Source organism: Diabrotica virgifera, chromosome 1 (genome assembly GCF_917563875.1).
Source record: "Diabrotica virgifera virgifera chromosome 1, PGI_DIABVI_V3a".
NCBI lineage: Eukaryota > Metazoa > Arthropoda > Insecta > Coleoptera > Chrysomelidae > Diabrotica > Diabrotica virgifera.
Window position 1 is genome coordinate 51,158,833 of NC_065443.1, and position 17,674 is coordinate 51,176,506.

General features: G+C 34.4%; 1 protein-coding gene and 1 long non-coding RNA gene across 5 annotated transcripts in view; one reads left to right on the forward strand and one right to left on the reverse strand.

The window, feature by feature from the left end:
• LOC114325539 (pantothenate kinase 3) overlaps window positions 1-17,674 on the reverse strand; it is a 187,916-nt gene that overhangs the window by 92,643 nt on the left and 77,599 nt on the right. Inside the window, exon 1 of one of the 4 annotated variants that reach the window (XM_028273613.2) lies at window positions 11,264-11,395. The exons of the other annotated variants lie outside the window; for them this stretch is intronic. Coding sequence (XP_028129414.1) covers window positions 11,264-11,282 — 19 coding nt within the window. The 5' untranslated portion in view covers window positions 11,283-11,395. Of the gene's footprint in view, window positions 1-11,263; window positions 11,396-17,674 lie in introns of those variants that run through there. 4 annotated transcript variants of the gene reach the window in all.
• Window positions 908-3,390, forward strand: LOC126888236 (uncharacterized). Its single transcript, XR_007699466.1, has 3 exons — window positions 908-1,175; window positions 1,236-1,544; window positions 2,355-3,390. It is a non-coding gene; the product is annotated as an uncharacterized LOC126888236 (long non-coding RNA).

Below are 17,674 nucleotides of genomic sequence, written 5' to 3' on the forward strand. Positions count from 1 at the left end.
ATTACAATACAGTGTTTAAACATAAAAAACTGTTTTGAATAATTTCACCTCTAGACACTTTACTGTACAAGAGAAAACATAATATTTTAAAACGTTTGTTGTACTTTAATGTGTATACTGGCCCTTTTTTGAGGTAAGTTCGATAATCCGGATAATTTGATAATCCGGATGGGGTCCGGTCCCAATTAATCCGGATTATTGACGTTCTACTGTAAATACAACCTATTGTTTCCACCCCTTTTACAACATTAAAATGGGAAAATCTTGAGTTTTCGTGCCTGTCTGTCCGTCGGTAAACACAACTCAACAGGTATTAAGCCGCATCTTCATTGAGTCGACATTGTCGATCGACTCTGTCTATCGCCACTGTTGACCGACAAATCGAAAAAGCTTCACATGTCCACACCAGGTAGGCAGAATATTTGTCGACAGTAGAAACGAAAATGTGTGACGAAGATAACGCCATTATTGTGTGTGCCTCATGTGTTATTATCACAACTAAAAAACGCAGCGTAAAAAAAAGATTTTGGGATCGACCAAGTCACAGTTTTTTTGCTTATACGAATCAGTTAGTTCACTCTAGTTTTTATGCGGTTCCTGCGCTTGCAGAAACTCCTAGCAGACTGCGCAGTAGACTAGGAGGAAAATGTTGCTGTTGCAAGATTTAAAATATTCCGATAAAGAATATTCCAAAATTATAATAAAATAATTATGATTATCGATTTTTTTCAAAAAGCTGAAAATTAAATTCATAAATGGTAAAATCCTTTACGTACACACTTGTACAAAATTTGAAAAATAATATTTTCTAATTATTGATTGAATGTATTCAAACAATTAATCACAAGTAACTATCTAAATTGGTGACATTTGGCAACAGTGAGTAAATCTGGTTTATTTATGTATGTTTATTCCAAACATAACCTTATAAACAAACAGTTGTTTATTTAGAGTTATTTATTATTGTTTTCTGATATTTTGCAATTGTTAAGTTGGTTTACTTCGAATTTAATATGCATTACTGTGGTATTTTTCCAGTTTTCTAAGAAGGTTGGTGATTTTGAATTGGGGTTATGATGAATTTAACCCAAAGGCAATGTGTGTTTATTTATGTGGCAAAATTCCAGGCACCATAAAAATTTGAGTTTCTTCCTGTTGCCCATGGATGAAAATCGGTAAGAACGTAAATTCTATTTAACATCATTAACATCATTTTTGACGTGCTGTCGTTTTAGGTTTGCAGAATGAAAAGAAATTGTTCAATGTGATAAACTTTCTATGAACAGTCCTCAATATTGTTACATTAACTTTTAAATATGCACTTTACATCTTGAGGAGCAGGCCTTTGCAGAAATACTGAAAAGCGGGTTGCAAAACAACGCAAAATAAAATAAACGAAATATGTCTTGAGATTAAAGATTCAAGTTGAAGGTGTGTTCTTTCTTAAACTGGAATGATAATTTTGTAATTCTGTAGGCACATCTATTGAGAAGTTACAACCAGTGGCAAAGTGCCTTAAGGGAATCTATGACATATAATTGAAGGTATGAGTATATGTTTCAAATTAATTGTTGGATGATTCTGAGAAAGTGTAAATTTTTTTCATGAATTTGGTACATATAAGTCTTTATCTAAACTCTAAAAATCATTGACATCTGTTTTGAAAAACCATGTTCCTAGAAACCATTGATAACAAATATAGACGGTTACCTCTGCATTCGTTGTATCATCTTACTACCCTATCCATAGTGAGTCTAATTTTTAAATCTATAATAATTGTTTACGTGCTGGTTTCATAAAGATGCTTCAAAAATCTATATGGGTCTTACTAGACAGCACAGCCATGCCTTTAATAGCTTTTCCAATTATATTTTCAATATGCTTATTCTAGTTAAGATTGCGGGACAAAAAGACCACTAAATATTTGAGTTCATTTTTAGGTATCAGCATTGGCTCTACAGCCCATGGTGGGTCTTGGCCTGTTCCAGAATCAGCTTCCACTCTTTCCTATCCTTTGCTTGGCTTTCCAATTTCTCACTCGAGCATGAATTTTTGGTATATATGGGATTATATTGTGATAACGACCAGATCTATGAAAGAATAGTATGTTGTTAAAGAGGATTGTGGTGACACTATTCATGAATATCTGATAATATTGGTTAATGTGAATGGAGTCCAAAATGGGGTTTAGGCTGTTATATAAAAAACTAGGTCATTAGCATATGGAAGTAGGGTGACATTATCTGGTATTAAATTATGTGAATGAGGAGAATTAAACCTAAAAACTCTATTTATTCTGCCAATCAATATGATTTTAATATATTTTAATATAAAACATATGTTATTCTTTCTAGGGACATCTCCTCTGAAGGAATTACAATTATTTGCCAGTATGTCAAATGAATTTTCAACATCAGTCATACTTTCATGAATTTAGTGATGAAAATAAAACTAGGTACATGATTTATTATTTACTTCCAAGGGATTCTAAGATACTATGTGTAAAAAGTCCAATATGCAGTGATGAGCATGCTAATAACTGGCAAAATATGGGATATAACGCCAAAGATGGGAAACATGGGATGCATTCTGAAGTAAAAAGAGATGAAACTGAGAGAAATGATCGATATAAACATATAAATTAACATTACATTACATAGTTTCCCACCTTTAGACATATCAGATGAGAATTAGAACTGTCACTGTGCCAGGAGAATTTTATAAAATACTCCTGTCACAGAGATCTAAAGGTGGGAAACTATGTAATGTTATCGTCGGCTAAGAGTGTTAACCTGCTAACTCCATTTTTCACTGTGAGTGATATTGGGGTAGTTTCTAGGTCTGTGTACCTTCATACCATGTCCCACAAGCCCGCTGGTTCCACTGTAGTTTAGAGATAGCTATTTCTAAACTACATTGGTGTCGGCGGGTTTGTGGGGTGGTGTATGAAAATACACGGACCCAGAAACTAGCCCAATATCACTCAAAGTGAAAAATGGAGTTAGCAGGTTAAAACTCTTATCCAAGGTTATGTTAATTTATTCGTTTATAACGATAAGTTCCACTTCTACCAGTTTCATCTCTTTTTATCTCACAAGTTAATATGTTTTCCATCTTTTGCGTTATTTTGCCGGTTATTAGTGTGAGTGCTCATTACTGTATATTTACGATTCTGTGATTTCTCAATATGATGCTGAGTAGGTATAGATCTGAGTAGGTATATAGTAGGTATCTACAATCCTTTCAAAACAGAAATTTATAAGTTCATTTTATGTACCTATTAAACTTTATTTTAAGGATGAATTTGAAATGCTTGTAGGGAATATATCTGTAAAAAATAAAATTGGTATTGTAAAATTGAAATTCTCAAAATATAATTTATAATTCGAATGTATTATTATTTTTTTCCTCTATAGAAAAGTCCTCTTATTAGTTTTCTCATTAGCTCTTGACAAGACATCAGTACTTCGTTTTTTAGATTTCTCACAAGGATTCAGATCCGGAAGATCCTGCGTAGATGCCAGTACTTACTTAATTACTTATTCCTCTTCACTCCATGCGGAGCATAGGGCGTCAACTGTCTGCCTCCATTCTGTCTTATCTTTTGCACTGATCTTTATTTCTGTCCAGGTTTTCCCAATAGGGCTTTTCATTTACAGTCATTTGTTTCGAGCTTCTGTCATATGTCGTATAATCCGTGTATATTCATAGATATAACAGAATAGATTAGGCCAGTTCGAAAAATAGAGTAACCCAGAACAGTTCGGGTTGGTGGTCTATCTTTCTCTCTCTACTGGCGCTCAGCTTTCTCTCTCTAGCATATGATGGCTGCCGCCTCTGTGTAACTGTCGTTCCATTACTCCCACGTCTTGGTAGATACGCTCACACTCGCACGACAGACAAAGATAGCTAGACCACCATACTTGATATCAGCGTTACACCCCGATGCATTGAGTGGCATATGACTAGCCTGATCTATTGTTGACATATCTCTGTGTATATTAGTATTATACACAGATTATACAACATACGACAGCAGCTCGAAGCAAATGACAATCAATGAAAAGCCCTATAGCATTAATTTCTTTTTCAACACTTCTTTTCCACATTTCTACGGGTCTACCTGGTCTTCTCTTTCCATGTGGTGTATATTCTAGGGCTTGCCTCGCTATGTCTGTGTCAGGTCTCCTTAGTGTGTGCTCCATCCAACTCCATTTCCTTTTGCATATTATCTTAGATATACATAGGTTTCTGGTTGGTTCTTGTCCATAGCTCTTGGTTTGATATACGGTTTGGCCAGTAAATGTTAAGAATCTTCCTTAGGCATTTATTTATGAATACCTGCATCTGTCCAATACATTTTCTTGACACTTTCCAATAGGTCTGGATCCCGCGTATGAAAAAAAAGTTGATTAATAGCAAGCTGAAAATTTGTTAATAGCTTAAGGGTGTCTAGTCGGACAAACTTTGATATATGGGAACACTGGAACAGGGGAAGTTTTAATTGTGGAACAGGTTAAAGATTTGGAACGGTCAGACCACGAAAACGGCACATTTATTTTGTCCGACAGAACAGACTTAAACTCTTCGAACAGAGATTAAACTCTCATGCAAAAGTCAGACTGCTATTTATCACCAAATGGGCGTTTTAATGAGTGGAACATGTAGAATATGTCAACTGCCAGGAATTATGACAGGTGATAAATAGCAGTCTGATTTTTGCATGAGAGTTTAATCTCTGTTCGGAGAGTTTAAGTCTATTCTGTCGGACAAAATAAATGTGCCGTTTTCGTGGTCTGACCGTTCCAAATTTTTAACCTGTTCCACAATTAAAACTGCCCCTGTTCCAGTGTTCCCATATATCAAAGTTTATCCGACTAGACACCCTTAAGCTATTAACAAATTTCCAGCTTGCTATTAATCAACTTTTTTTTCATACGCGGGATCCAGACCTACAAGTTTCTGCTCCATATAGTAATACAGTCTTCACGTTGCGGTTCACGGTTTTAATTGTCATCTGATGTGAAGACCACATTTTCCTTAGCATATTGAATGCGTTTGTAGCGTAGACGCCAGTATTGTACTATTTATTTCTGTACTAAGACAAATCACAGAAAAGGCCATCGAGACAATAAACCAGCATATCATGTTTTACCTGACAAAGGCTTTCGATCGCATCCAAGTCGAAGACGTCTTACACTTACTGTATAGAAGATACATGCCAATCAATATTATACGAACCATCGAAAACATCTATTTCCATAATCGAATACAGGTAAAGATAAATGGAAAACTAACACAGTTTATACCAGTACAAAGCCGAGTCAGACAATGGAACCCGTTAAGCCCACTGCTCTTTAATGTATCTAATAATGGACGAAATAATACAAGCAGTATGTAAAGATCATGGTTACAGAATGGGGAACAAAAAACTCCAAATATTAGGTTATGCAAACGACGCCGCATTAATCGCCAAGACAGAAGACAATCTCTAAAGATTAACACACATCTTCAATACAACAGCCAAGAAATACAATATCAATATATGATAATATCAGCAGAAAAAACACATGTATGACATCTAAATACCCACTGCGAGGTAAAATCGAAATTGATGGGAAAATATTAAAGCAGGAAGCAAGGTTTAGATATCTGGGAATAGATATACCCAGTTATGGAGATGTTGAAGAGGAAGTACGACAACAAAGCTTAAAAGCAAGTAAAGCGCTGGGATCTCTTAATGACACAATCTGGAAGAACGAACACCTAAGACAAGACACAAAAGCAAGAATCTATAAAGCAGTAATTAGACCTATATTGACATACACGGCAGAGACAAGACCTGACACATCTAAAACGAGACGACTACTAGAAACAACCGAGATGAAAATACTTAGACGAATATCAGGGAAAAGTCTGTTGGATAGAGAGAGATGCGAAAACATAAGAAGATCATGCAATGTAGAAGACATAAATGGATGAGTGACAAAACGGAAACTGGAGTGGAACGAACACATTAGTAGAATGGCAGAGAATAGGATAGTACGAATAGCACGAGATAAGTCACCAAATGAATGAAGAAGTATTTGCAGACTAAGAAAAAGATGGTGCGATAATTTAAACAATTTAGGAGGCTAATATTGAAGAAGAAACAGTCTTTAAAGCCTACCTACAAGAAGGAAGACTCCTCTTGCTACGGCGCGTCGAATAATATATCGCTTGTACTATCCCGGAGAATTTAAAACCGTATTTCCGATTGCATTTTTAAAACTGGAAGTCCTTTGCCAAATATCTCACCTTTAGTACCATCCTTGGATTATAAGCTTTCATCCGACACCTCATTTCTCATTCTATCTGGTTTAATGGCTGAGGAGTTGTGTTTACGGACAGACGGACGTATATAATTCAACGCTTTCACATTTTTTTCAAAACTTGAGTGAAAACAATATTTCTTTAGAAATCCATAAATATATTCGCTAATAATGAAACTAATTTGCAGTGGTTATAGCCAACCTTCATTAGTGGAGTAGGTATTAGAAGAAGAAGACCAATGAAGATAAAGTAGAGCCCATTGTTAGACCAAAATTTTGTTTATATAGAAAAAATTATTTAGTTGAAAATAGTGGTACATAATCTCAATGAATCCATTAAAGCTGATACATTTAGTCTTCAGAACAACAGTAATAATTATTTATGAAACTATCGATAAATTGTCAAGAGCTTCGTCAACGTTAATTGTAGAAAAGTATTCCTTATTTCGAAAAATCTATTTCAAATTTGTCCTATTTATTTTCGAGCAGTGTATCAAAAATAATGTTGAGCAGTATAACATACGCTGTTATGCGCTTGCGTCCGACTGCAAGGTCTCGATGCGCAGTGGGAAAAATGGAACATTTTTTCATAACGTACTTCACGGCAAGTGACTATACTGCTTGTTGTATAAACCTATATACTGTGACCAAGTCTTCAAAGTAGAAATCGGTATAGCGGTAGTAATCTGATGGAAGGGGTGAAGTCGAGTTCGCTCCGCTTCGTTCAGGTATATTTTAGAAGGGTACGAATTGGCTCCTGCATGAATGCGGGTAGGCTCTCATATAATCGCGGAAACATTAGACATTGTTGCCAAATCGTGTAATATTTATACTGCTTAGGAAATTTACATAGTGATATAGACTTTTTATAGGAAAAATATACTTTTAGACAAATACTTTTAGAGTTTGTTTTAGTTCAACATTGGCATATGTGGCAATTTTAACACAAATTATCGGTGTCGGCCGGTATGCGCTCGACCGTTTTGCGCTCTTACCTGAAATCGGCCGGTTTGCGCTCTACACTCTAATACCCGAAAGTTAAGTTAGGACCGAAGGGTTAGGTCTTCCTCCTTTCCCATAGATATTTCTAGGAAGGTACCTGTTTCTAACAAAAAGAGAAAATTTGAAAGAAGTGACAACGCTGGGTGATATTTTCGACATGTTTAGGTAAAATAAATTTTGTCTATGGGAGCCAATTCGGACTCTATCTTTTTTAGTTCAGGTAAAATTCTTACCATTGGGAGCGAACTCGACCCCGTCCGATGGAAGATTTGAAAAAGGATGATACAATGTATTGAATCTTGAATACAGATGGTTTCAGAATTTTTTTTTGCATTTTGTTTCGGTCTTTATAATATTTGCTTCTAGTGTTCCATAGATTTGTTTTTAATTTATATCAATAAATGCCATCACTTTTTCTTTTTTCCATTCCATTTTGCCGACAAGTATAAGACACGAGACTTTGGATGCGGCTACGCCGCTCGCACACTGAATTATTTTTACCAATCGAAGGTCGAATGCTATCTAGCACGTCCACACTTCGGATTCGACTCGACTACCCTTTGATTTTACCGACAGATCATGGAAAACTAGTCGACACGTCGATCGACAAAGTCGTTTGCCGCGTACACACTCAGTTAGTGTTGCCCAAATGCAAGACCAAGACAAAACTTAGAAAGTCTTGGTATTGGTCTTGCACCAATACACCTGGTATTGGTCTTGGTCTTGGTATTGCACTCCCGGTCTTGGTCTTGGTCTTGATCTTGCAGCAAGAGTCTTGCAAGTCTCGCAGTTACCCACCAGCATATTGCTATTTATTAAATGTTACTTTAGATTTTAGAACAAAGTAACAGTGTATGTTCATTTTCAGCTTCACTTAACATACAAGGTGAGGCTGATAAACTTCCTTTTAGAAATATCTCGAGAACTAAAGACAACAGAATCATGAAAATTGAAATGAGGGGGTTTTGAAGAGTGATCTATTTATTGAAAATATTTTTATCTATTTCCTATTTCCAGTTATTCCGGAAGTTGCTTATAACTTCGTTTTTTAAATGGACACCCTGTATATTTTTACATTTATTCTGAATTCTCTTACATGTCTTCTTTTGTAATGTTATTTAGGATAGTTTAAGAGATACGTTTTCGTAGCAACTTTCACACCTTGTAGAACCATTCGTACCATAACATATCATTTTATTACAATATTAAAATACAGGGTCCTCCATTTAAGAAAACTCAGAAAATACTCATTCCGACAAACCTTCCGACAAAAATATTCCATTCCGAGTTTCGACAAACCCTGTATTCTAAAATTAAAAATTTAGCTATATGTACTAACAATAATTCTTAACAATAGTAGACTATATTATTAAAAATCATTTGAACATAAATAGAGTTTTTGATGTCAAACTACTACAATTCTACAGAGTGTGAATATTACAACGAAATTAAGAAAAAAAAATGTAAATCTTTTAAACTACGCTATATAACATTACAAAACCTTATATTTTAACAACGAAGACATCGAGGAGAATTGAAAAATGTAAAAATATACAGGGTGTCCCATTAAAAAAAACGAAGTTGTAAGCAACTTTCGGTATAACCGGAAGGAGGAAATAGATGAAAATATTTTCATTAAATAGATCACTCTTTAACCTTCGTTCCAAATTTCATAATTCTGTTGTCTTTGGTTCTCGAGATATTTCTAATAGACCATTTATCTGCCTCACCCTGTAGACATAGTAAAAACCAACCAAATTATTAAATGTTTAAACAACTTACATCGGGTGGGGTTTGAACCCACGATCTAAAGTATCCCTGCCTATACTCTCACTAACTGAGCTATCTACCATGTCCCATGTCCCACGAGAGTCAGTCTGTTTCTTAATAAACATTTGCATTTAATAACCTTACATATTATGCTAAAACATGGTTAAAACACAAAAAAACCAAATAAATGACATAAACCCTCACTGTATTAAAGAACATTCTCTATCTAGAAAGGAATTTTGTTTGACCCATTGATATAATAAAATTGCACACTCTGCATAAAGTTTATAAATACGATGTTTAGTCTTCCGATGTGGTATATAGAATCCTACTAACTGATAAGAAAAAACAATTGAGTGGGTGTCGTATTATATTTTTTATCACTATAGATATCTTTAAAAAGTTTCAATAGGATATTACTGTCGGCGTCACAACACAAGATTATTTTATGAAAGGATTATTTATTCTCAAAAGCTAGACAATTACAATAAATTTCAGAGCGAAGGCGTCGTCTGCTAGGAAAGATTGTACGTATTAAAAAATATTTTATTTTTACATTGTAATAATTTATTATGACTTTTGAGTATGTGTCAAATTATGTCAAGTGTTCTTTTGGATATTGTGATTCGCTATGTATGTTTATTGTATTGTTCATAATGCTCATAAGTCCAATTTTCCAAATTTTTATTACATATTTTTTTGCGTCCCATAGTCTCTAAGCATATACCCGAACTACTATATTTCCTAAAACGACACTAAAACCTAACTACAAGACGCAAGAGTCTCGCAGGCTTAGTCTTGTTCTTGCTCAAGTCTTACACGGTCAGTCTTGTTCTTGGTCTTGCTAAAATAAAGCGGTCTTGGTCTTGGTCTTGCAAAAACGCAAGAACAAGACCAAGACTGCAAGACCAAGACCGATTTTGGGCAACACTACACTCAGTCGATAGTGTCGATAGACAGAGTCGATCGACAATGTCGACTCAATGCAATGAGGACGCTGCTTTCAGATCGAATGAGAAGTGATTTGTCGAATGAGAGTTTATAATACACATAAATGGTATTAAAGGTGAGAAATTTAATTTCGGACTTCCAGTTTCAGAGTTGCAATCGGAAGTACTGTGGAAGTCGTCGAAATAATGCAAGCGATATATTATTTGACGCGCCTTAGCAAGAAAAGAACAAATATAAGTATAGAAACATATACTTAAGGTTTTTATATCACTTCCAGTTAAAAAGTTGTAACCGGAAGTGTTACATTATAATCGCAGAAATAGTACATGTGATACATCAATCGACGCGTATTAAAAAGTCGATTTAGTTCCGGTTTTGAAGTAATTTCCGGTTAAAAGGTTATGACCGGAAGTTTAGCAAAAATGAGTCACAATTTAGTGTGATCTATACCAATCGACGCAACGTTACACAAAAAGTTCAAAAATATCGACTTCCGGTGTTACTTCAGGTCATGTTGGGTGAAAACCTAGGACTTACGAAGTCCAATTGCTTGTTTTCAATTAAAATCGCAGTGTTTTGCGGAAATAGTATATATTTTATAACCGCATTAAAAAGATTATTGTCCATGATCTAGGGCAAGCCGCACACCAAAGAAACATGAAACGAAAAACATGAAACGTGAAACATGTTTCATGAAAATAAAACACTGCTAAACAAATCTCAAAGTCCGCCTACCAATGAAACGAGTGTGATTCATGCTCATGACACATTTTTATTTTCGGAGAGTTTCATAAATGGCCGGACGTATATTTGTTTAGCAGTGTTTTATTTCCATGAAACGTAATTTACGTTTCATGTTTCTTTGATGTGGGTAGAGACAATCTGAGGTTCCAGACAAACAGCTTTAAAAAAATATGTAGGATCATTGCAATAGGTGAAACAATAGTTCGAAACAGAAAACGTCACTAGGACCAGGTGAAACAATGAATGGATATACCAAGAAATTTGGAGCTTTTGGAATAAGATTACTGGTAAAATAAAACTGTGACTGGCTCTGAAATACTTGGAGCTAGATCAATATGGTTGGAGGAATTCTAAGATAAAAGAACTTTATGGAGTCTAATTTTTAATTCCTTTGGACCAAGAATAAAAAACCACTAAAATTCTAGCAGTATTACAGCTCAACAATACCGTTTTTAATAAACAACTCTTTAAAATGTGATGCTCACTTGTATCTGATTCACTCATAGTACACACCACTTAATAACAAAACAGCACAAATACTAATGAATAACACTTAAAACGTAGGTGTGTCGATATATTGCAACTAATTGAAAACTAGCGAAGTGCTACAATTTTATTAACCATTTAAAGGTTATTGATAAGATGGATATCAGATGAGTCAAAATGATACTAAAATGTGATATAAATTGGTTTTTAGATTAGATATATAAATTTCGATGACATAATAATTGTTTAAAGCCTGCTACTCACGGTACTGCGGTGTCGTCCGACAAGATCGTCGATGATATCAATTCTACAGTATTATAGCAGACAGACCAGTCTGACTTATTTATTTATTTATTATTTATACATATGACCTGGCCTCTAGTGACTAATCCAGGTCGTTTTTTCCTGATGGGATTACAGATATTTTTTTTTTATATTTTTACATTTTTTACTCAACTATTAAATCTATTTTTACAATTAACAATTTGCCATAATCTATTAATTACGTTTAACAAACAAATTTAAATAAACAATTTAAAATATTTTTGGTACTATCAACTCCCTTCTAAGTTATAAAGACAGTCCCTCTATATGAATTATGTATTGAATTATTATTTTTATTTATTTATTTTATATTGAATTATTATTATTATAATTGTAAATATCTATTTGTGAATTTATATTTTATTTTATTTATTTTAATTTTATCTTACTCAACTTCATCAGGGTTGGATTATTGGTTGTCTTCTTCTATTATTATAGATTTCTTGTTGTTTTTTAGATATTATTTGTGTGAGATTGTTTAATATTTCAAAATATTCTTCATTTTGTAATATATCTCTTATTTCAATTCTTTCTAATCTTCTTCTCATTTCTCTATGTTCTTCATTTTCTATAGTATTTTCACAATGTAACACTATATGTTCTGGTGTACCTAGTTCTCCACATTCACAATATGCATCATCTTTTAAGTTAAATCTTTCCAAATATGTTGGGTACGGTCCATGTCCTGTTAAAAAGTGTATTAAACCTTGTTTTGGATTACAATAATTTGGAATGTTTTCTAATATTGGTATAAAATTGTATAAACGTCTAGATTTTGTTGAATTTTCCCATTCATTTTGTCTTTTTCTATTTATTATTTCTTTTAATTCTCTTTTATTTCTTATATCTAATCCTATTATTTGTATTATTTTTTCATATTTTTCTTTTTTTAGCCAATAATTACATGCTCTTTTTTGTGTTTCTAAATGCATTGGCATTACTCCAGTTAAAACTGTGAGTGCCTGTGTTGCAGTTGTTCCAAATTCTCCCGTCATTCTTACAAGAAATCCTCTCTAAGACCAGTCTGACTGCGGTCAAATCGTACTATTTCGTAGGATGCACGTTCACGCACGAACATTTTTGCCAATTAGTGGAATTCGACAAAATTGAACGACGCCGCAGTACCAGTGAGTGGCCGGCTTAAAGTTTCACCTGCATCAATCGCAGACAAAGTAATCAACGTTAGTTTTTTAATACTGTTCTGAAGCTATTTTTTTGTGGCATCTTAATGTAATTTACTATTTTTGTTGAGAATAAGCTCCAATTTTTTTTGTATTTGTTCGCTATCCATATACAATAATGCAACCATGACCGTCCGATTACAGAAAGATACCTAATCTATAAAAATCAAAAGAGGAATTAGACAGGGAGACACGTTATCTCCCAAACTCTTTACGGCAGTACTCGAACATGCTTTCAAACAATTGGAGTGGGACGCCAAAGGAATAAATGTCGACGGCGAAAGACTCTCCCACCTATGATTCGCAGACGACATAGTTCTTATAACAAACAACTTAAAAGAGATTAGAACTATGCTTACTCAGTTAGATGCCGCCTGTAAGAAAGATGGTTTAAACATAAATTTTGGAAAGACACAATAAATGACAAGCCTGGTACCAAGCGAAAATTCAAAAGTTCAAAAGTCAACGTCAACGAAATAGTATTGGTCCATAAATATAAGTACTTAGGTCATGAAATCCAAATTGTCAGGGACAATCAAACTAATGAATTACAGAGAAGGATCACCTTAGCATGGGCCGCATATTATGGAGCTCTATCAGACATCTTCAAGAGCAACTTGCCAAATTATTTGAAAAAGAAGACGTTCGACCAATGTGTGCTTCCAGTCATGACTTACGGCGCCGAAACTTTATCGTTAACCCAGTCCACAGCAACCAAACTTAGAGTGGCCCAAAGAAGAATGAAACGGTCACTACTTGGACTGACTCTCAGAGACAGGTTCCGAAACGAAGAAATCAGAAGGACAGGCGTCACAGATGTCATAGAGCGAGTAGCATGGCTGAAGTGGAATTGGGCGGAAAATGTAGCCAGAATGAAGGACGGGAGGTGGACCCAAAAAATGACAGTGTGGAGACCAAGAGCAGACAGAAGAAGTAGAGGTAGACCACCTACACGATGGACAGACGACGTCAAAAGGATTGCTCGGAATTTCGATTGGGGGGCAATGCGACAATGAAAGATTCTGGAATGGCGACCAAGACACGAGGCATATCGAAGCAGAGGACAACCACCATTTCCCATCTAAGATGTACTCGGTCTTCCTACTATACTTCTTGTAGGTACTAGATCAGTGGTTCCCAACCTTTTTCCGATGATCGCCCCCTTAGACATGTTTCGTCAGTTATGAATACTACAATCGCCCCCCCCCCCTCTCAAATTAAATTGAAACAAATAATTAATCAGTACAAATAGACAGGACGAAAACGGCGGGTTCGTTGGGAAAAATATTCCCATGAGATTTTTTTTGCATAATCATATTCGTGAGACACCCCAGAATAAGGTTCAAGAAGTCGCCCACGTGAAAAGTGGTCCAAATTGTTTTTTAACAATTTTTTTTAATCAAATTGCAAAAATCAATATTTTTGGCCTGGGCATTTTTTTTTAGGTTTTTTGGACCATTCTATATAAAAAAGGGCTCTTATAATTTTTCTTTAAAGATGATCTTTTTCGAGTTATAAGCAATTTAAAATTTGAAAAACGCGAACATTGCCATTTTCCTAATAACTCGGTTAAAAATTATTATTATGAAAGTCAGAAAGTGACTAAAACAAAGTTTAAATCCCCCACTACATGATCCTGAAGAAATATGTGTCATTAATTTATTACTAAGCTGTTATTTTTAATTAATAACAATGAGCGGTTAGATCGTATTGACGCAGCTGTAAATGTGAGTGCGAGTAAGATGCACAATTGGACTGCCGGAATGGCATCTCTCTCGCACTCAGCATTGACGGCCGCCTAACACGTGCATGGCGCTCATTATTATTATTTAAAAATAACAGCTTAGTAATAAAATAATGACACAAATTTCTTCAGGGTCCTGTAGGGAGGGCTTTAAACTTTGATTACTTTTTGACTTTCAGAATAATAACTTTTAACCTAGTTGTTAAGCCTTAAAAATTGCCATTATGGTTCTGTCGATATCTGAGAAGACTTGGTATTTATACAATGTCGCCAAACTGAATTTTGTTATAATCGGTTTAAATTTTCTAGTCCATTTGCGAGGCGACTATACCGATCGAATTAAATTGTGTCATGATTCATAGCCCTCTTTTACTAGACGAGATGCTTGTGTTATTATTACCATATTACCTGCACGGGTATACATATTCACTTTTTATTATCCTATGGATATCCGATCGGAAGTCTTTTTTTTCTCAACTACCCATTTCTCGTTTCCCGGATTCTAAACGCCCCCTTTTCTCTATCGCCCCCTTCGCTCTGTCGCCCCCCCCCCCCGAAAATCTTAAATCGCCCACCGGGGGGCGATCGCCCCCCGGTTGGGAATCACTGTACTAGATGGTACTAGCGTTGATTGAATACCTCAACAATCAACGGTACTTACTAGGTACTAAGAGTCAATTTAGGTAGGGATGTTTTTTTTTCAAATCTTTGTAATTACAATATGTCATTAACTAAGAACAATAGGTAAATTACTAGACAGAAAATTGAAAATTTGACCTGTAAGAGGAAGATCTAGTTATTACAGATGTTCGAGTCTTCTTGCTAGATCCACTATTTTGAATCTCTTCAAGCGTCGTACATCATTATGATCATCAGTGAGGTTGCTGGCTAACTTGTTTGGATGAGATTCGAGTCTCTGGGAATATTTTTTGTAATATTTTGTTATTACTGTTTTTAAGGATGGCTCATTGAGGGTCTTGCTCTATCACACGGTTTGGCAACATACCAAGGGGCATTCAGCATTGTTCTAAGGACTTGTTTTGGAATCTCTGCAGTATTTCTACGTCTGTTTGACTGGCTGTCCCCAAATTTGGATACCATAGGTCTTGACAGTATCGGTTTGCGGGAGCTGTGTTTCGTTCAGAGTTACGAACTCTGGACGAAAATGTAATACAGTAATATTTGACTTAGTGACTCGTTTGTAGAGAAGCAATTTCCTTTGAGCTTACGATCCCATATTATACCAGCTTGTGCGGGTGGTTCTATATTATTAAAATTAGAACTGACCGTGAAATAATTTCCCCCAAATATGATTAAATACAAAACTTTTTATGCTAATCGCAATAAACTTTGTAAAATTTAAAAAAAACTCCAACGACTTCTGCACAGATTCAGATAAAACTGAACTGTAACATATTTTGATATCGCTAAGTACCCGTGATCTATTTATTGGACAGTAAAATAAACTTTATACTAAAGATTCCGTATATTTTCGAGATTTACATATTTATGACTATTGGTTATAAACCTTACTTAACAATAATAACCCATTCAAAGATAAAAAAGTGCCCAAATGAAACTTTTATTAAATGTGTAAATCTAGACGAAGTCAACAAATTTGTTTAAGGTTTATAATTTTTTATTAAACAGGTGTTGGTCATATAATTAAAAACAATCTCTAATTCAGTTGCCTAAAATATACAGGGTAAATTTTTCCTTTTTAAACAAATCTTAATGGTTGAAAAAAAAATTAAAATTTTTAGTGTCCTATAACTAGGACGCTGGCATATTCGCTGTGTGCAAGTACTTGGAGGGGATACGAGAAACGATCGTGCGCGAGTAGCGCAGAAATCTTGTAACTTTCTTAGCATATTTCTTCAATAATTCATATTGTCATATTGACATATTTCATACCTACTGTCATTGAAGAAAATGGTATTTCGCAAATGCTGTTATAAATTGTAAAAATACAACAAACAATTTTCAATTTATGTTCTATTCGTTTCCAACTTCTAAGCACAAATTAATACAAAGAGAAAAGTGGATTTCCGTCAAAATAAAGCAAACGTAAGTAACATAATTAGTTATTTACTACATACAATGTATACCTGTTAATAACATAACCTCAATCTTACTTTTTCTTCTTATTCTTTTTTGGGCTATGGCCTTGACAATTATCCAGTATCCAGGACTAATATAATTGGACAATAATATAATTGGCCAAAAGTGCTACAAATGTTGCGGAGCTATGACACTAGGCGTCGCTCTTCCGACCTTGCACGGTCCCAATAATGGATTAATTAGATGGCTTTGGTAAGGACTAATTCGCCAGACAGTTTTTTATTTAACACTAATTTTTTTAATCAAAAACTCATCCTTTCTCAGGATTATAATGCTTATACACCTGTAAGGATCTGCGAAAAAACGTCTATTTTTGGATGTGAGAGGTGGCATTCGGATTTTTGCAGATAAAGCTAGGTGCCACCTTCAGTAATAATAATTGACTTATGCTCCTTCTCAAATATGCCCGGAACATTAATAAAAAAATTAAAATATTTAAAAATTTCGAAAAACATCGATTTTTTTCTGCTTTCTTTGCTTATACCTTTAAAACGATTCGTTTTGGAACAAAGTCGTAGAGAAATAAAATAAAGATAATTGAATTTTGTATGATATACGACTGGTAAAAAATGTCTTAAGGTATTACCTTTTCTGCAATATAGCAATAAATACAAAATAAGGGGGCAAAATAAGTCTGTTGTTATTCAATATTTTTTAACCACTTTGGTGGCACTTAGAACCTTAGTAATTCGCTTAGGAAATTCTTTGTAACATACTTAAATCGTGTACCAAATTTCATTAAAATCGACCTAATAAATTTTGCATAATAAATTTGCAATCTAAATGTTTTTAAAAAAGTTCAAATTTTTTAAAATCTTTCTGAACAAAAAGTAGACCATTTAGAAGTTGGTTAATTTTTTTACATATAAAGAGGTGCTCTACCTATCTAATACACTTTACAGAATTAAAATCGGATTATTTAAGGGGCCCCAGCAATGTTTTAAAATAAACAATTTTTTGGCTTATAAACAAATAGCTTTGTTTAATAATAAAAAAATTAATTTTTTAGCAATGCAAATAATTAAAACCGGTATAATTTG